The following is a 21471-nucleotide window of genomic DNA, read 5'->3' as shown; positions in this document are numbered from 1 at the left end:
ACAGACAAACCGCTAACCTCTAGGAGTTTTTTTTTTTTCAAGCCAGTGTACATGGATCCTCAATCTACAGACTCCCCTTATCTTCTTCATGGGCAGGTTTTTGGTAAAGGTGAACTATGCCTTAAAGTTCCTTATTGGTGAAGCATGCTGGGATCTGTAGTTCCTTGTCAGTCTCAGAAGACTTCCTATGCTTGGACTATGACTTCTCACACCCCCTGGGAATATTGTCTGTTTTTGTATAGAAGTCCGAGCCACGGACGACCTTAGAAAATTGGGTGATGGGAGGGGTTGAAGCGTCCCATGCTGCTGTTGGGCCGTGCGGCGGTGTTAGAAGAAGTGCTGCAGATTTCCATCATATGACTTGTGGGTTCAACAGACGTCTCGTTGCTGTCAGTGGGACAGATCTGCCTGTTTATGTGCCAATAGCTGCTGCAAAACGCCGACCTTTGCTTCCTGGCCCAACACGTTTTATGTCGCCCTTGAAAAGTTAATATGTAAAACTTGTTTTTAGCTCAGATTAACCCCTTCAGGACAGGATGGAGAGTACGCCGCGCCTGACCTGAGTTGGCTTGCAGAGTGTTTCTTCTCTCGTGATTTGGGTGTTTCACAAAATTCAGCACTGGAAAACCTCTACCAGCTGACAGCAGACATATTATTATTTTTTTTTTTTCAGGTCATTGTCTCCGGGCTGGACGTCTTCGTATATAGGTTCAAGTAAGTTCCAAAATACAAGATTGTCTTTACTGTTTCTGTATGGTTGTTTTGTCTCTATATTGTAAGATTCTTTGGGGGTGTGAACTTCAGCCCCGGAAGATTTGGCTGCTGAATGACCAGGCCATTTTTTGCGATGCGGCACTGCGTCGCTTTAACTGACAATTGCGCGGTCGTGCGACGTTGTACCCAAACAAAATTGATGTCCTTTTTTCCCACAAATGGAGCTTTCTTTTGGTGGAATTTGATCACCTCTGCGGTTTTTATTTTTTGCACTATAAACAAAAAAGAGCGACAATTTTGAAAAAAACACAATATTTTGTAGTTTTTGCTAATAATAAATAATAATAATAATAAATATCCCCTTTTTTTTTTTTTAAAGCATTTTTTTCTTATTATAGGGCAATACAATTCTTCTACATATTTTTGGTAAAAAAAAATCGCAATAAGCGTATATTGATTGGTTTGCGCAAAAGTTATAGCGTCTACAAAATAGGGGATAGATTTATAGCATTTTTTTTATTTATTTATTTTTTTACTAGTAATGGCGGCGATCTGCGATTTTTATCTGGACTGCTACATTATGGCAGACACATCGGACATATTTGACACATTTTTGGGACCATTGGCATTTATACAGCGATCAGTGCTATAAAAAAGCACGGATTACTGTAAAAATGTCACTGGCAGAGAAGGGGTTAACACTAGGGGGGCGATCAAGGGGTTAACTGTGTTCCCTTTGTGTGTTTCTAACTGTAGGGGGAGGAGACTGAGCTAGAGGAAATGACAGATCGTGGTTCCTAGCTATTAGGAACTCACGATCTGTCTCTCCTCACAGAACAGGGATTTGTGTGTTTACACACACCCGTTCTGTTCTGCCTCTCGTGACCGTAATCGCTCGTGGTCGGCGGTCATTGTTACCGTCGGCGATGAGCATCGGCACCCCCGCAGTGCAGCGGGCGCGTGCACGCCGGTGCGCCTGCTATCCTGATCCTGCGAGCCGATGCATAGCTACGACGGCTTGCGGGATTGTGCCGACCTGCCGCAGTATAATGACGGCAGCTGGTCGGCAAGCGGTTAAGTGTCTGCAGCAGGAAAATACTCATAGCCGCAAGCCCAATCTGTACTGCAGTAGGGAAGGATGGCTTTTATTAGACCTGGATTCAGCATAGTGGCCAGTGTAGTGGTGGGTGGTAGTAATAAGAACAGTCTGTGTTGCACACAGCCACCAATCAGTTTTAGGCAATCGTTACAGCTCAAGCCTGAATATAATTGGTAGCTATGAGGAAATACAGTCTCTGCTGAGTAAATCTGAACGCAGTCTGCGTAGAATTGGCTGGTTAGATGGCGCGCGCTGTGTGTGGGTTATGTAGTGATGTCCCCTGTCTTGCTACCACAGTCCTTCATGCATAAACTAGATGTCCGCACACTGATGTAAGGAAACTCCAAACAGCTTTATTGTAAAGTAATCCACAAGTTAAAACAATGCAACAGCTAACCTCCGGGAGATTGTTGACGCATTTCACGCTAATGAATGCACTCCCTAGCGTGAAACGCGTCAATCTCTCAGAGGTTAGCTGCTGTGAGGTTTTAACTTGCTTTTTAAAGTTTCCTTTCAGTGTGTGGACATCTAATTTTTCCATGAGGGTGAGCTGGGCCGGCACATTTTCTGTATGGATTTGGGGGGGTGGGGGACAGATAGCTGGTGGACTGACCTGGCGCGATGGAAGCAAGGTCCATAAAGACATGGATGAGTGAGTTTGGGGTGGAGGAACTTGACTGGCCTGCACAGAGTCCTGACTTCAACCCAATAGAATACCTTTGGGATAAATTAGAGCGCAGACTGCGAGCTAGGCCTTCTCATCCAACATCACAAATGCGCTTCTGGAAGAATGATCAAACATTCCCATAGACACACTTCTAAGATCCTTGTCACACTGAGGCAGTTTTCAGGCATTTTAGCGCTAGAAATAGTGCCTGTAAAGCGCCTGAAAACTGCCTCCCATGCCACCCGAATGTGAAAGCCCAAGTGCTTAGGAAAAAGTCCTGCAAGCAGCATCTTTGGGGTGGTTTGGGTACAGCCCTCCCAAAACGCCCCTGCCCATTGAAATGAATAAGCAGCACTTCCGAAGTGCCTAAAAAGTGCTTCGGAGGAGCTGCAACATGGGTGTTTTTAACCAATCTCTGCCCGCTAGTGGGGGTTAAAAACTCTCCGCTAGTGGCCGAAAAGCGCCACTTAAACAGCTCTAAAGCACCGCTAAAATGAGCAGCGCTTTAGCGCTAACTTGTGGGTGTGAAAAGGGTCTAAACCTTGTGGACAGCCTTCCCAGAAGAGTTGAAGCTGTTATAGCTGCAAAGGGTGGGCCAACTCAATATTGAACCCTACGGACTAATGCCCCGTACACACGGTCGGACATTGATCGGACATTCCGACAACAAAATCCTAGGATTTTCTCTGACGGATGTTGGCTCAAACTTGTCTTGCATACACACGGTCACACAAAGTTGTCGGAAAATCCGATCGTTCTGAACGCGGTGACGTAAAACACGTACGTCGGGACTATAAACGGGGCAGTAGCCAATAGCTTTCATCTCTTTATTTATTCTGAGCATGCGTGGCACTTTGTGCGTCAGATTTGTGTACACACGATCGGAAATTCGTTGTCGGAAAATTTTATAGCCTGCTCTCAAACTTTGTGTGTCGGAAAATCTGATGGAAATTGTGTGATGGAGCCTACACACGGTCGGAATTTCCGACAACAAGGTCCTATCACACATTTTCCATCGGATAATCCGACCGTGTGTACGGGGCATAAGACTGGGATGTCATTAAAGTTCATGTGTGTGTAAAGGCAGGCGTCCCAATACTTTTGGCAATATAGTGTATTTGTATATAGATGTCAATGATTGTGTGTGTTGCTGGTCTGTAATTAAGCAGTGCTATTATGGTGGCCATACATAGAACAGTTTTATACATGATTGGATTGTCGATCGATTTACTGTTTCAAGAGAACAGTTTGATTGGTAAATTGAAATGATGCGCCATTCGTGAGCCTATCAATCTAGCTACTTTACTACATTTGGATTTTCCTTCCAGGCCAATCAGAATAATTTCAAAGAAATCAGTTTGGGTCTTTTTTGCTAATTCATAGATTCGATCATATTGTCTGATTGTGTGAAGAATTCTTCAATCAGCACATTACGTGTATGACCAAAATTAAATAGGAGCTGTCGCAATCTAGCAGGTTAGTGTGAGACTTACCCAGAGATACTTACAGTACTTTTCTTCTGTTAACCCGTTAACACCTATGCAGACAGTGCGCACTTGTTTTTGTGCTTCATATTGAGGACAGCCCATTCATTTCAGTAGTCTGCCCCATGTGCGAAAATCTCACAAAAGAAGTTGCTTGACCCTTTTCTTTTTAAATCGCGATGCACCAAAATGCACAATATTTTGTTACCTATGCAATTTCAGACACATAAAATGGGTAAGAATTAGTTCACTGCCGCATGCCTGGAAAAGAGATGCAACTTTTTTTTTTTTTTTTTGAGCGTCAAATGAGCTTGCGGATTTTACGTGTATTTCTTTATCACACAAATGTGAACTTTCCCTTATGTTGTCCTGAGTATCACCAGCAACTGTGCCTCAACACCTGCGTATGTCATCTTTGGCCTCCAGTTGTTTGTTCTTTCATCATCCTAAAGAAAGCTGAACGATTTTTTTGTCTTTTCCTGCCAAAAGGAAATCCACGCCCCAGAAAGTTGCAGTAAATTAAGATGTGAATAACAAGGCAGAACTTGTGACTTGCATGATCTCGCAGAGATAATTGTGTTACGTTTGGCTTGGAGAGACATGCAGTCAGCAGATCTGTAGAAGCATTGCATGAGATTTCAAGGCTTCATGTACACAGGACATTTTTACAGCCTCTCCTGACCGATTTAACTTGACAGATAGTAACCCAGGTTTAAACCGTCCGTTTTGCTGCCTTTACAAGCCGCGTTTGCGAAGTGTTTAATAAAAAAAAATTATATACCGTATTTATTGGCGTATAACACACACATTCATTTTAAGAGGGAAGTTTCAGGAAAAAAACTTAAATTTTAAATAAGGAACTTTGAAGCAAAATAAGGGTCAGTGCCCATCTGCAGCCTCACCATTGCCATCAATGCAGCAGCCACACCATTGCCATCAGTGCAGTCTAATCGATGCCCATCTGCAGCCTAGAGGGGACGGGGAGGGGGGGCGGGACGAGGGCCAACAGATTACATACAGTGAGGATCTCCTATGATAGACAGAACAGTGGTCCAATGGTGGCCCAGGAGATGGGACATCCTATTACAGAGGACGCCAAGTAATTCTCACTGTATGTAATCTGACGGCGCTCGTCCTGCCCTCCTCCCTGTCCCCTCCGAGGCAGCTAAAATTGACGTATCGGCATATAACACACACACGCTATTTGCACCCGATTTTCATGGTGAAAAAGTGAGTGTTATACGCCAATAAATACAGTATATGTGTGTATATATATATATATATATATATATATATATATATATATATATATATATATATATATATATATATTAGGGCTGGGAGATTTTCTTAAAAAAAAAAATCTTCGATTCTCTTAAAAAAAACTCGATTCACGATTCAAATCGTTTTTTTTTTTTTTTTTGGAAACCGCGCCGGTCCCGAGGCGCTGCGGGCATGAGCTTTTAGGCGAGGCCGCGGCTTCGGCCTAGTCCGCGGCGTCCGGCCTAGCGGACTAGGCCGAAGCCACGACCTCACCTAAAAACTCCTTGCCCGCAGCTCTTCAGGCCCGGCGCGGTGTCCGCGCCGGTCTGGAGGCGCTGCGGGCATGAGTTTTTAGGCGAGTCCGCGGCGTCCGGCCGTAGCCGCGGACTAGGCCGAAGCTGCGGCCTCGCCTAAAAACTCATGCCCGCAGCGCCTCGGGACCGGCGCGGTGAAAAAAAAAAAATCTAAAAAAATCGATTTGCTTAAATTTTGAATCGATTTGACCTCTCAACTCGATTCAAGATTTAAATCGATTTTTTCCCTGCCCTAATATATATATATATATATATATATATATATATATATATATATATATATATATATATATATATATATATATATATATATATATATATATATATATATAAGAAATAAGAAATGCACTTTTTAAAAAAATTTTTTTTTTACCTGCAATAAGATGCGCATTTATTTTTATTTTTTTTGAAAGGTGAATTTATCCTTTAATATCCAGTGTGGTCTAATCCCAATGTGCGTATCACAAGAAACGGTTCAGTACCACATATATGTCTCAAATCCAAAACAACAAAATCTTAAAGTGATACTAAAGTCTTGTTTTTTTGTTTTTTTTTCATTAAAAATAACAAACATGTTATTTACCTGCTTTACGTAATGGTTTTGCACAGAGCAGCCCAGATCCTCCTCTTCTCGGGTCCCTCTTCGACGCTCCTGGCCCCTCCCTTCTGTTGAGTTTCCACCACAGCAAGCAGCTTGCTATGGGGGCACCTGAGCCGCAGATCCCTGTGTCCATTCAGACACAGAGCTATGGCCCAGCCCCGCCCCCTCTCTCTCCTCATTGACTCACTGACTGACTGCAATAGGAGCCAATGGCGCTTCGCTGCCATCTCAGCCAATGAGGAGGGAGAGTCCCGGACAGCCGATTTCTTTCGTGCAACATGGCTAGATCAAGATGGGGCTCAGGTAAGTTTTAGGGGGGCTACTGCACACAGAAAGTTTTTTATCTTAATGCATAGAATGCATTAATATATATATATATATATATATATATATATATATATATATAAAAAAACTTCTGCCTTTACAACCACTTGAAGTCTCAGAAATGTGGGAGCAATTTTTCCTATCTCAGCCATAGCTTGGGATTGTTGGGGGGTAATTGGCTCTGGAAAAGTACCAGAAACTAGATGTAGGAAAGAATGGGGTTGAGAAAGGTCATTTGACTTTAATGAGTGCAGAGAGCCAATTGGGAGTAACATCTCAAGGCTCGAATAGAGTTTTATCATAATCGGGTGGTAGGAAGTTGTCTACCTCCCGGCTGCCATACTTTCAGGCAAGTGCGAAATCTGTCATGCAAAGTTGCCTTTATTTTGGCATGCACTGTGGCTTTTGTGATCCTGTGCTTAGTGGCCAGGACAACTGAGCCTGGGTCTTCCATGACTTGGCAATCTTTACTTGGCAGCCATGGTGACTCCACAACTTTTCACCTCCCGTCCTTTTCTTTAGACAATCAACTTCTACACAATCCATGGTGATTGGATCCAAGTGTCAGTGCTACCTGTGTGGTTTATAAATGTTGGGGTGTGTTCCCGATGCTCATTAGAACTGAAGAAATTACTTGGAGAAGCTACCAAACATCTTCAACCTTACAGAACAAGTCCAATTGAATGTAACTTACAACCAAAAACAAATCTGGAGTGGAGTAAGTATTGGTGGACCATGTGACTGTGCCAGTGCTGTCACATGGGGTCTGGTTTTCCAAAATTACACAGTGCATTCTATGTGCAGCTGAAGAGTTGAGAGATTGAGGAAGCTTGTCTCTCTTCCAAGTTTTTCGTATGTAGGTTGTCCCTGCTCTCTGGGTTCTTCCCCTTAGCTGATTCATAAACTTGGAGGCCCGAATGCTAAACTTTCTGGGTGTTTGGGAGTTTAGAAGTTAATTATTGGCATATTACACCCCCACAGCAAGGAAATAAAAAAGCTGATATATGATTATGAGTTCCTTTATTGTCCTCTGTGCAAAGCTTACCATTTAGGCCAGAGTTCTTAACCGGTCCACAGTGAGCTCTCATTTAGCTACTTGAGTTACAAAACCGTGATGTGTGTGTGTGTGTATGGGTGGATTTATACTTGATAGTGATGTTTTGGATGGAACAGATTAAATATTTTACATTTATTTTCAGGCGTGAGACGGGAAGATGGCCGAAACCCCTGTGATTAATGGCGGACACACAGATCTATGGACCTCTCATAACCAGATGGTACTGGAGCCTTTGGAAGCTAATGATCCAGAGGTGAGCTTTGGAGATTTTTAAATGTCATGACAAAGCATTTTCACAATTTTGTACTCTAAAAATTGTACTCAGTCTGGCACGGATATTGGCTTAAAGTTGAACTCGAGGCAAGCAGGTAGAGTTTTGTAATCCAGACAGTGACCTCCACTGCGGAATCCTTGTGGACCAGTCAAAAACGCACCATCTACCAGCTGTTTAGACAGTGCCAGAGCGAAGTCACTCTACTATGCCCTCCTGTCAGTCTGTTTGCTGTCAGCATACGGAAATCCGGCACATATGATTGGCTGCTAGCACTGATCCTCCTTTTACTAGTCTGGGTGCTGCTGTATGAGGCATTATAAGAGTCTGACATCAAGATAAATCAAGGTTTTTACTTGCCTCTAATAACATGTTCCCAGTTTCATATTGTCTTCTGCATCATATACCCAGTCAAAAATGTATCCTGTCCACACTCTCTGTTCCTCATTTCCTCTATTAGGTCTGTGGTTTCTGATAGTCCTCTTGACAACCACTGGTCTAAACCCATCTTTCCTTCTTTCTACCGAATAACTCTATATCCATCATAACTTAACAAAAATCAGTCCTTAAACATCTTCTACGTTCTACTTAATCCTGTATTCCCTTGTGTTGGAAGAAGGTATCTTGTAACAAAAGTAGAAAAACTTCAACAAATGGAAGATCAGATCTTCTCCCTGAAAAATAAATCTGACGCACATAGACCTCATTAGCTTCCTTTACTCAAGTGCAAGCAGATATATTTTGGCAGGAACTCACCTAGCTTGGCTTCCCCTTCAACCCCTTCCTACTTCTCACGGTCCCTTACCACCTACTTTTTGTCTTTCCCTTCTAGTTTTTTTTTTTTTTTTAACCTTCTTCCTTCCTGTTTAACTTGTCTTCAGTCTTCCTTCTCATACATACTCCTGTTGTTTTACTCTATTTCCTTTATGCCTCCTTAAAGGGGACCTTTACTCAAAAGTGGAGGTGCCAGTATTCAATCCCCCCCCCCCCCAATGCTTTTAATTTTTTTTTTTTCTTTACAGGGAGCTGGCACCTTTTTTGACAGGTACCAGCTCCCACTACCTAAATTCTAGGTGTGAATGATGTGCCTTTTGGCCCACTCCCTACTCATGCCCCTCACCTGCAGACTCCTGGCACACGTCGCATGTCCCAGGCAGCTGCAGGACCAGTCTGACAGTGCCGCACTATCTCGGGAAAGTGCTCACAGTGGCTTAGCACTTCTGCCTGGCAACACTGGGGTCGTCAGTTTGAATGCCAGTCTTGGCACTACCTGCCTGGAGTTTGCATGTATTCCCTGTGCTTGCGTGGGTTTCCTCCCACACCCCAAAGACATGCTGGTAGGTTAATTGGATCCTGTCTAAATTTGCCCTAGAATGTGAGTTAGGGACCTTGGTCCTATATCCAAGATGGCTGTGCCAGGGAGCCACAGCGGTAAGAAGAAGTAACGGCTGCTGGAAGGCAACGCTGGACTCCAGGCATTGGTAAGTACAGTAATACCTCGGATTGCGAGTAACGTGGTTAACTAGCGTTTCGCAATACGAGCTATTACTTTTAAAAAATCCTGACTCAGTTTGCGAGTGTTGTCTCGCAAAACGAGCAGGAATCAAATCTCTGCGGTGTGCAGTACTGCGTTTGGCCAGAGGTGGGGGGGCACTGGTGACACTCAGAGCCGTTGGAATGCACTCGGAAATTCTCTGTTCCCGAGTGTTTCCGAACCTCTCCGAGGGTTTCCGAGTGGTCTCCGAGTATTTCTGAGTCTCTCCGGTGGCCCCCACGTCTGGCCAAATGCGGTATTGCATACAATAGAAGTCAATGTGGAACGAATTATCTTTGTTTCCATTGACTTCTATGGGAAACTCTCTTTGATATGCGAGTGCTTTGGATTACAAGCATTCTCCTGGAACGGATTATGCTCATAATCCAAGGTTACACTGTACAGCCCCCTTCCTCGTCATAGCCCTTTCCTCTTCTGGAAATGTCTAATTACTATCTCTGCTGGCCCAGCTCCTCTGCCTTACCCCCCTACATAAACCTTTATGTAGCTGCCGGGGAATGAGCAAAGGAGAATACTATGGAGCGTCACTTGAAGGAAAGCTCTGGGGCTGCTGACATCACATCCAAGACAGTAGCATCAGCAGCAGTCTTAATCTTAGTGCAAACTATCAGTTTTTTTTTTTTTCGTTTTAACCCAGCTAAATGAAAAAAAAAAAAAACCTGAAGAGCTCGGGAGGAGATCCTGTACTAACGATCCAATGTTAGTACAACGATCTTCCTGCGGAGCTATTGTGTTCTGACAGCGGGATGTCCTCCCTACCGGAACACACCGTTCAGTACTTGCAGCCATTGGCTGAAATCGCTGATGCCGATCGGCAGACCTTTTCTCGGTCATGCCCCCTCCACAGAAGCCGGACGTTTGGCCGGTTTCTGTCGGAGTGGCTGCCGTACACATGGTATAAATTATATAAAAATGTGTGTGTGTGTGTCTGTGTAAATTTTTTTTTTTTTAATAAACAATTAACTGTCTGAGAAGATTTTGCTTAAAATGAATGTTCTGGTTAGAGTCTCTATAAAAAAAAAGAGGGTTGGAAGTAGGTGAATGGGTGCAAGCTAGAGTCAAAGTTTATGGACATTTGTTTGTTAGATTTAGCAGATAAGTAGTTTATAGGAAAAGCCGTTAAAAAAAAATAAAAAAAGATGAGAAATCTTCATAACTGGTGAACAAGAATGCAAGACAAAAGTCACATGTGAAAGTTTGAACTCTTGTCTTGTATGCTTGTTCTCACTAGGTAGTGCAAAGATCAGGATGATGGTCCCAGGGCTTGTACCCTAAAAAACATGCCATCATTGTTTGATTTCTGTCCTCACAGGTGAGTATGCTTTTTCATGCAGGGAAAATCGCCAGGTTCTTTAAAAAGGCCAACTCCAAAGAAATGGGAAAAAAATCCACCCTTGCAGAGGGAAGGTGGTTAGGGGTAAAAAATACATCACTCGCTCCAGCAGGCTCCATTCAGTGCTGAACCTGGTCCCCTGCAGCTGCACATGATGACGCCAAGGTCTCACCCACAGACCAGTGTCTCGAATAGAGAAGGAGGGTTGCTAGAGTGGGGAGACAGGTAGGTGATGCAGCCTGTTCTGCAATCCCCTAGACATAACAAGCATTTAACCCTTGCAGTGGAGGGGGGGGGGGGCACGCACTGCAATGGTGTATTTTTTTTCTTTAAAGGGGTTGTAAAGGTATACATTTTTTCACCTTAATTCATTCTATGCATTAAGGTGAAAAAACTTTTGACAATACCGCTGCCCCCAGCCCCCCCCCCCCCCCGTTTTACTTACCTGACACCTCGAAACTCAGCCGCTCGCTCCCGACCTCCAGTTCGCCGCTCAGCCTGGTCGCTGATTGGCTATAGTGGATGGATTGAAAGCAGCGCAGCCATTGGCTCGCGCTGCTATCAATCACATCCAATGATGCGGGGGGGCGGGGCAGAGTGATACAGCGAGCGGCTATAGCCGCCGGCTGTATCACGGGAGCGCGCCCGCAATAACTAACCACAATGCGAGGGAGCTCGCATTAAGGTGGTTAGTTCTTTGGGGGGAGGAGCTGAAACAGCCGCTGAGGGACCCCAGAAGATGAGGTTCGGGGCCACTCTGTGCAGAACGAGCTGCACAGTGAAGGTAAGTATAACATGTTTGTTATTTAAAAAAAAAAAAAAATACCTTTACAACCCCTTTAAGGATCTGGGCCTTATAGCCCAGTTGCCCAGCATGTGAGATTAAAAAAAAAAAAAGACTTAAACAGGACTGAAGACTCTCCCCTGTGACAGTGCTGGGTCTTTATGGGCAAACCAAAGGTTTACTTTAAGTATTTTGTACAGGCTAGTAGCAATGGAGAGATTTTATATAAGGACTTGTTGGGGTATGTTTAAAAATGTGTGGTTGAGATGCTTTTTTTGAGCACCCGTTAAGCCGTAAAAGCAGCAAACTTGGGTGTTCTTGAATGGAGGAGAAGATTCGGATGCCGCACACCGGATGTAGTCAAAAAATTTTCACTTTATTGAAAAAATGGGATCATCAAAATAACAAGACTGTCATGCAGAAAGTACAGATAAGCTGACGCGTTTCGCACTCAGGACTGAGTGCTTACTCATAGTATTACTCAGCTATGAGTAAGCACTCAGTCCTGAGTGCGAAACGCGTCAGCTTATCTGTACTTTCTGCATGACAGTCTTGTTATTTTGATGATCCCATTTTTTCAATAAAGTGAAAATTTTTTGACTACATCCGGTGTGCGGCATCCGAATCTTCTCCTCCATTCAAGCCTGCTTTGCCTAGCATTCAGCCAGCACCTGGAGCTCTTCTGCTCTGAAACTTCTACTTACACCTGGGTCAGTGTCAGCCTGAGCGGTGGAAATATTTTCTAAACTTGGGTGTTCACATGCCTTGGATGCAATGCTTTGCGCTGCGCAAAAACAGTCGCTCCTGTCATATTCAGAGAGCAGTACTGCCGCTGAATGCGACCAATTTAAGCAAGTAGTGGAAAAACGGCAAACGCCCCACAGTTGCGGTGTGTTGGTGTGTCATTTAAGGGGTTAAAATGGGTGGTGAGGAGGCATCATATTGCCTTCTCACCACTTTCAAATGCCTCCTGAAGAAAAATTAATCAAGGATCGCTTTTCCGAGGCACAGCCATCTACACAAGGATTTAAATAGTAATGCATAGTATGTATACCTGTCTAATAAATCCTTCTCATTACATTTCTGTACTCTCAGCATGGCTGATCACCTACATGAGCTGGGATTATCACAGGAATAAGCAAAGGCTGAGATTGTAAAGATGGTGTAATGTAGGTGAAATGTCTATTTAGAACTCTTGTGTGTCATTCACAGGCTTTTTGGTGGGTAGGTTTTCTTTAAGAGGACCTGTCAGATTTCTCAGATACTCATGGGCAGACAGCATGAGACACCCGGGTTTTTCTGTACCTCCGGGTCGGGAAGAGGGCTTGAAAACCTTGCATGTGTTAGAGGATCTAACTAAAAAAAAACTAAAAACACATTCTCGTGGCGTAACATCATCTTTCACATTAAAACAAAAAAAATTGGGCTAACTTTACTGTTTCGTGTTTTTTTTTTTTTTTTTTTATTCATTGAAGTGTATTTTTTCCCAAAAAATTGCGTTTGAAAGACCGCTGGGCAAATACAGTGTGACATAAAATATTGCAGCAATTGACATTTTATTCCCTAGGGTCTCTGCTAATATATATATATATAATGTTTGGGGGTTCCAAGTAATTTTCTAGCAAAAAATATTGATTTTAACTTAAGAAACACAAGTGTCAGAAGAAGATTTAGGCCCCTTTCACACGATCGGACCATTAAGGTCCGCCTGTCAGTTTTGACGGCAGACCTGAACGGGCACTCCATGTTAGCCTATGGAGCGACAGATGTCAGCGGAGACATGTCCGCTGACATCCGACCCGGTCCGATCCGCAAAAAGCAGACGGATGGCCCTACGTCCAGATCCGTCGCTGGCGGATCGGACCGGGTCCGTTTTCATCCGATCCCACCATAGGCGGCAGCGGCGCCTGACAAGCCCCTCCCATAGGCGGCAGCGGCGCCTGACAAGCCCCTCCCCGCTCAGTGAGCAGAGAGGGACCTGTCATCCGCCGGCTCAGCGGAGATCAACGGAGAGATCTCCCGCTGAGCCGGCGGACCGAGGCGGGCCCTGTGGAAACGGAGTCCGCCTCGTGTGAATGGGTTAAACTTCCTGCATTTACACATTGTTTAAAAACTTGGCAGACTGCCTGGATTTTTTTTTTCACACAGAAGTTTACATCCCTTTGATCTAAGAAGGAAGAGTTAGTTACAATGTTTCATTTTAAAAACTTGGCAGACTGCCGGGATGTTTTCTTTTGACAGCTGAGTGAGCAGATAAGTCTCTCCACTTGTTATATGAAAGAATCGGCAAACTCTGCAATAGAGATCGTCGGGGGATGAATCGAGATCATGATTTTTTTAACGATTATTAGTGAAGCTCTATCTGCCAGTATGTTTTTACCTTTGGTGAACATTGGCTCACAGGAGAGAGAATAAAAGATCGATAAGACATCATTTTCCATGAGGAAATTAGTCTCCAAACCCCAGTGCTGCACCACTTTGCATACACCAGACCGCTCACAGCAGGCCGGGTTTTGGGGTTCTCCTAAGCTAAAAGAAGAGAGATGAAAGCATCTGCACTCCCATGCACCAGGCAGTTGCTTCCTAAACTGCACAGCCTGCAAGAAGTCGGCAATATTCCTTTATTTGTCTCCGTCTCTCTGGTTTTCTTCCAAGGTGTACGAAATTATCCGTAAAGAGAAGCACAGACAACGCTACGGCCTGGAACTGATCGCCTCTGAGAATTTTGCCAGCTGCGCAGTCTTGCAGGCTCTTGGCTCCTGCATGAACAACAAGTATTCGGAGGGTTACCCAGGACAGAGGTGAGAGGGGGCAAATTCTGAGTTTTCATGCTGAAATGACTGGTTGGACGCTGCAATCGGTTAAGTTATAAGGAATTTATAGGTGTTCTGTAACCCAGTTATCCTTTGTTGACCTGAAAACAGCTCCTAATTAACCTATGATATTGTAGATGTAGCATATTAACAGGGTAGAGTGGTACAGCAAAAAGGTTAATGGTTAAAGCTTAACTCTGGGCATATAAACCTTCATTAAAATCTAGAACATAGAAGAAGACCCCTATTGGTGGGACTTTTTCTAAAGTCACATAGTATCTCAGACATAAATTAGTAAAAGCAAGTTTTTATGGTTACATCACGAAAAAAAGGAAACACTATGCAGTGTATAACATGGTATGCATAACTAATGTTACACCAAATATGCGTGAGGATAAAGGTGTCAGAAGATTTCCGCCACCTGACGCGTTTCAGGGAATGATTAACTCCTTCTTCAAGGATATACCAGGTATCATTTATCTACACTATAAATGTATTGATTAACAAACATATGCATTGCTCATAAATATACAATTTTAAACATTGTTGCATCACAGACTTACAGTCAAGCAGATGGTGTGATAGATCAACATTCCATGTTAGTTAAAAACAAAGTCTGAAAGATTCTGTTCGTTTGCCCCATTTTTGAAGTATTGTCATTATGCTAGAAAATTGGTGTTGAAGAGGCTTCACCCACATGAGAGGGGGAAACGGGTAACACGGAGGCCTAGAAGATTCCATCCTACAGAGAAAAGGAGTTTTGATAACAGCTGGGTCCAAAAGGATGCATATTATGTAGATAGTAAGCCTTAACGTGAATAGGGAATATAGCGGCCTACCTGCATTTCAAAGGATAGTCCTGGGAAGGATGGTCAGTGTAAACCGATGCATAAAGAAAGCCTAAGGTATATCATGTCATGGCTGTGGTCTGGAAGGTACAGCACATAGATTATATCTATATATTTGTATATGGCAATGATATAGGAATTGCTGGCTTAGGCTATGCATAGTAAATATGTACACAAATATATGCAACAAAGTAATGGTGCAAACTGCCAAGGCATAAGGCTCCGGGCAGATACAAACGCACATGGAGCCATGGCTGCAGATACATAAGAGTAGCCTATTCTGTGCTCCCCAATAAGCTCCATAAGGCATTAAAATATATTTCTCAACAGCCATAAAGGATAAAAATCCACTTTGTGCGCACCAAATGCCTTTGAAGCAGTAGTAAAAGCTGCATGGTCACTTGTACCTACAGGTAAACTTTTTGCGATTCGGCACTGCTTCGCTTTAACTGACAATTACGCGGTCGTGCGACGTGGCTCCCATACAAAATTGACGTCCTTTTTTTCCCACAAATAGAGATTTCTTTTGGTGGTATTTGATCACCTCTGCGGTTTTTAATTTTTTGCGCTATAAACAAAAAAATAGCGACAATTTTGAAATAAACGCATTATTTTTTGCTATAATATCCCCAAAAAATATATAAAAAAAACTTTTTTTCCCCCTCAGTTTAGGCCGATACGTATTCTTCTACATATTTTTGGTAAAAAAAATCCCAACAAGCGTTTATTGATTGGTTTGCGCAAAAGTTATAGCGTCTACAAAATAGGGGATAGTTTTATGGCATTTTTATACTAGTAATGGCGACGATCTGCGATTTTTATTTATTTATTTATTTTTTATCGTGACTGCGACATTATGGCGGACACATCGGACAATTTTGACACATTTTTGGGACCATTGTCATTTTTACAGTGATCAGTGCAGTCAGCCGTGACGACGTGAAGGGGTTAACCACTAGCTGACTAGGAAGAGGTTAAGTGTGTCCTAGGGAGTGATTCTAACTGTGGGGGGCGTGGCTACGAGTGACATGTCACTGATCACTGCTCCTGATCACAGTGTCACTAGGCAGAACGGGGAGATGCTTGTTTACATTAGCATCTCCCCGTTCTTCCTCTCCCTGAGATGATCGCGGGTATCCCCTCGGACATCGAGTCCGCAGGACCCGTGATCCTACTCGCAGAGCTCGTGGTGGGTGTGCGTCCGCTGGCAGCGCGCACGCAATGGCACAGCAGCAAATTTAAAGGGATGTACAGGTATGCCCATTTGCGCAACCGTGCCATTCTGTCGATGTAAATGTACAGGCGGCGGTCGGCAAGCGGTTAACAACCCAGATATTATTACTTTGTAAAATTAGCAGTGACATCATCACTGTGCTGTTCATGGCCTGTACAGAAAGAGTGGGAAGGGTCCAGCAGCTCCACCTACTACAGGCTGCCTGCAGAAAACTACAGGAGGGGGGCGGAGACGAGACCAGTCACTCTGCACAAGGTGAGAGAGCAGCAGTGAGCGGTCTTTGTTACAGGAAGCTTCTACACAGAGGGAAAGTCTCACACTGGAGTACTGCACAGATCTGGAAGAAATACACAAAGCTCAGCAAGATTCAAGGGGGAATACACATGACGAATGTATTTAGACAATATTTGTTGAGTTCAGCTTTAAAGGGTAACTCCACTTTCGTGGGGAAAAAAAATGGCAAATAAAAAAAAAAAAATAATAATATAGCGTATACAATTGCAAAACAAGTCATATTGTAAATGAATGTTAATAAAAATGACCTTTTCCTTTTCAATCTGCAGCCACTGTAATTTTCTGATAATGTAATGCGATATGGCTACCTGGAGGTGTTCTGTACACAATGTGTGTGTACAGAAATCTAATTTCCTGCTTGTGTGATTGGCTCACTGATTTTCCCAGAACACTAAGATACAAGTCAGATTTTAGGCATCCCCTGCAACAAAAATTTCATTTTTGGGGAGACACTCCCAATAGAAAATCACATCTAAAGAGATGCAGGCCCAGCAGCTTTCCTCATTAGTGCCCTGCAGGTGCAGCAGCTGATAGATAATAATGAAACCACTCCCATTAGCTTCGCTTTCCCACATTGACCCAGACAAACACACAGGGATTTCTTCAGAATAACAAAAGGTAGGAATTTGCAACAAAGTTTGATAAAATCGGTGTAATGTACATAGATCACCCAGAGAGGAATGTTTTTGTTTTTTTTTTTTTCTCAACAAAAGTGGAGTTCTGCTTTAAGGGTACAGTGAAAGGCTATATAATAAATGGCTTTCCTGTGTAACTGTTTTTTAATTGATTCCCAGCAGCAGTAGGAAACCTCTACCTGGCCTACCCTGCAGAGAGGACCACTTCTATTTGCGTGGTAGCTGTATTCTCTCTTCAGTGGTCTGACATGCCTCCTGCCAAGTCAGAATTGGAGCCCTTCAGTCAGCAAAGATCACGCTCCCTGCTGATTGAAGAGCTTTAGTTCTGACTCAACAGGACTCCTCTCTGCAGCGTATGCTGAGGTTTTGTACTGCCTCTGGGGGGCAATTTAAAACATTTCCTGTATACCTTTTTATTGTCTGGACTGTTTAACAAAGTGCAAGTGGACTATAAGTAGAACATGGTTTAGAACACTTTCACACTGGGGTGGGGGGCGTCGGCGGTAAAGCGCCGATCTTTTTAGCGGCGCTTCACCGTCGTTTTAGCGACGCTTTTAACCCCCGCAGCTGGTGAAGGTTAATGTCCGCAAAGCGCCACTGCTGGAGCACTTTGCAGGTTCTTCGGCGGCGCTGCCCATTGTATACACCACTCCTAAACCGCCCCAAAGATGCTGCTTGCAGGACTTTTTTTTTTTTTTTGTTTTTTTAACATCCCGCAAGCACACCGCCCCAGTGTGAAAGCACTCGGGTTGTCACACTGGAGTGACAAGAGAGGCGCTTTGCAGGTGCTATTTTTAGCGCTAAAACTCCTGTAAAGCTCCTCATTGTGGAAGTAGCCTTAATGGGACCTTGCATTAAAATGTCTGTTTATAATGTCCATGCCCTCTCCCCCTGTAAAAAGTATGTGCATAATGTATCTAAAGAAAAAAAATTGGTTTTATATTTGGTGAGGATGACATCTAACTCTTTCCTGTGAGTTATGGAGAATACAGAGCATCCCAAATCTGAGAAATCCCAGCCTGCAGATGACTGGAGTGTCGTCTTCTTCCAAGATTACGCCTGCTTTGCATTCCCCAGAAATTTCACTATAAGGATGTAGACAGGGATGCAGAAGATGTGCATAAGACGAGTATAACCCTAAGGCCTCATGCACACTGGACGTTTTTACAGTTGCTGTTTTTGGCTTTAGACATTTTTTTTTTCTGCAGTCAATAAACTCCCCAGCATGTTATCCTATGTGTCTGTGCACACATAGGCTGTTATCAGCATTTTATGGCAGGGGGCATCTGTCTGGAAGAAAAAAAAAAACAGAACTAGTGGGTTTTAAGAGGTGTTTTTTTTTTAGCTGTAAAAACACTCTAACTCTGATAAAAGCTAAAAAAACGCATCTTTTCTACATTTGTCACCGTTTTTGAGCCATAAGCTTTTGTGTGAGTAAGATTTTGCTTAAAAAAATGCTGCAAAACTCATTCTACAGCTAATGCTACTGACGTTTTTATAACGTCCAATGTGCATGAGGCCTAACTGTTAACTTTACAGCAGGGATATGCAATTAGCGGACCTCCAGCTGTTGCAGAACTACAAGTCCCATGAGGCATAGCAAGACTCTGACAGCCACAAGTATGACACCCAGAGGCAGAGGCATGATGGGACTTGTAGTTTTGCAACAGCTGGAGGTCCGCTAATTGCATATCCCTGCTTTACAGGTACCTTTTGCACCTAATTTTAGAAGACATTTTTGACAAGGGGATGGGGCCCAGAAAAAGGGACTTTGAATTGAATAGTACAGTCTGCTTTCACGTTTTACTTAAATGCACGGCTGTGCTAAAGGAACAGTCATAACACACAGCAATAGGACATTTCCAGATTCTTGTCTTGCTCCAGCACTCCTCACAAACATGGCAAAATTAGTCCCCTCCAAGTCTGTATTCTGCTGTTGTCTCATATTTATTTTTCTTCATTTTATGAAATGTCTCCTTGTGACAACAGGTACTATGGCGGCACAGAGCATGTGGATGAGCTGGAGAGGCTGTGTCAAAAAAGGGCTCTGGAGGTTTATAATCTGGACCCACAGAAATGGGGCGTCAATGTGCAGCCATATTCAGGTAGGAAAAACCTTCTATAAACTCTGAAATATAACCTATTAAAAGTTTTGCCGTAGATTATGAAGTCAGAGTTTTCTGAACGTGACAAGCAGAAAAATGTGTGGCTGCTCACCTTACTTTAAGGTGAACCTGTACTCAAACTTAAATGCTAAACTTAACTTCAAGCAGAAACCTGGTGCTTTTTTTCTGATTTAGCCTGGGATCGTGCTGCTGCGACTTTCAATCCAACATCCCTGCGTGACTTCATGTCGGCTTGCATACGACGTAAGTCGTATTGAAGTCACACCAAAAGTAGTGCAGGAACCTTTTTCTAAGTCGGAGAGAGTCGCACCGATTAGAACAGTTCCATTGCAGTTAATGGGGAGCGACTTTGAACTCCTCAAGTCGCATGACAAGTCGCGGCAGTATGAACCCAGGCTAAGTTTCACTTGGCTCTGACTCCCCCTCACATAATTGCTGCCCAATTGGAGTGCTCTTTTTGATCACTGAGGAAGTCTTTTTGGATAGTGAAATGGCAATTGGCCATACATTTTGTTTAGATCTGTTCGGTTATGACATTTTGGGAAGAAATATTGTATGTCTCTTCTGCATTAAATGTCTTATTTGTTAGTAATTTGCCACTATAAGCTGGCCATACAATGATCAAAAATCTGCCAGTTCGGCAGGGAACTTTTGGCATTTCGATCCGTCTGTGGCCATCCCCATTATGCAGACATCGATCATTTGCTTGACTTCTGTTGAAGGGACACGCTGGAACACTTTTTCGATCTGCAGCTGCTGATCAGTATATTCTGACAGTGGTGGATCCCACTGCCAGAATACAGTGTCCCGGGTGGGGGAAGTTGGTGAGTGTATTTTTCTATCCACCTCATTTGCCAGCAGGCTGAACATAAAAATTGTGTATGGCCATCTTAAGAGCCATGGGTTAAGCTGACCATAGATGGATCTAAATTCGGCTTCGATCTATCTTTTACCATTCTCACTTGACAGAAGTTGATCTAATAGTGAACTTCTATCAGACAGGAATGTTGGAAATTTTTCATTCAATTAGTGGCTGCAGCGCGGGGACTCCTCAGCTGTCAAAATACATGAGAATACATGATCAGCGCTGCAGCCACTAATCAAATTCCTAAATCCACTTTGCTTTTATGGAAACTATGAAATAAAAAACAAAACAATCCATCTATGGCCAGCCTTAATCTGGGACCAGCCGAATTTCAATCCATGTAAAGGGACAATGGAAGTCGATCTACCGATTGACTTCTGTATGACCAGCCTGTCAAATGCCATTCGAGCAGTGCTGCCGACATCACTGATCTGTGTATTCTGACGGTGGAAAAGTATCTCTGCTGTCAGATCATAATAGCTTAGACGGAGTGATTTCCCCATCCGTCTCAAATGCGTGAATAGGCACATTTTTTTTGTTTTTGTTTTGTTTAATCTCCGGTTGAACGAAAAAATTAATCTATTGCAGAGCTCAAAATTTCCTACTACTAGCCAGGCCCCAAGAGTTACTCGCCACCAGTTGCCCCGCCCCTAATTCCGCTAATAAACACGCACCTCATAAATTATCTCCATGAAATGACACTAAAATGTTTTATGCAGAATTATGTTATTAAAATAAATATTAACAAGAACTTTATCCGTGCCCAACAATGCAGCCCGGCCGTGTGCGCCAGTGCAGCCCGGCCGTGTGCGCCAGTGCAGCCCGGCCGTGTGCGCCAGTGCAGCCCGCCCGTGTGCTCCAGTGCAGCCCGCCCTTTCCTGCCAATGCAACCCGCGCCCGCCAATGCAGCCTGTGCCCTCAGGGGCAGCCAGTTTGTCAAGCATGTCAGGATCCTCCTAAGCAACTTGGGCTTCAACCCCAGTCAGGTCTCTGGACATTCCTCTTGGATTGGAGAACAAACCTAACAATCCATTTAGTTTGCATCCATTTAGCCAGGCGAGTCCTCGCGCTACATAGTTTAACCAGTCTGTATAGTGTATGGTCAGCTTAAAGGATAAGTTCACCTTTAAAAAAAAATAAATAATAAATGCACATGTTTTTGCAGGTAAAAAAATGTGGATTTATTTTTT

At 43.5% G+C, this 21471-nt stretch overlaps 1 protein-coding gene across 3 annotated transcripts in view; it reads left to right on the top strand.

Moving 5' to 3' along the window:
* Positions 1–21471, top strand: part of SHMT1 (serine hydroxymethyltransferase 1) — a 60326-nt gene that overhangs the window by 20433 nt on the left and 18422 nt on the right. For 2 of the 3 annotated variants that reach the window (XM_073636388.1, XM_073636386.1), the window contains exons 2-5: positions 674–714; positions 7666–7776; positions 14122–14267; positions 19280–19395. In XM_073636388.1, coding sequence (XP_073492489.1) covers positions 7681–7776; positions 14122–14267; positions 19280–19395 — 358 coding nt within the window. In that variant the 5' untranslated portion in view covers positions 674–714; positions 7666–7680. Of the gene's footprint in view, positions 1–461; positions 715–7665; positions 7777–14121; positions 14268–19279; positions 19396–21471 lie in introns of those variants that run through there. The other variant, XM_073636387.1, reaches the window with a different exon arrangement.

This window comes from Aquarana catesbeiana, linkage group LG06 (genome assembly GCF_042186555.1).
Source record: "Aquarana catesbeiana isolate 2022-GZ linkage group LG06, ASM4218655v1, whole genome shotgun sequence".
NCBI lineage: Eukaryota > Metazoa > Chordata > Amphibia > Anura > Ranidae > Aquarana > Aquarana catesbeiana.
Note: the sequence above shows the minus strand (reverse complement) of the source record. Positions and strands in the feature narration are given on the sequence as shown.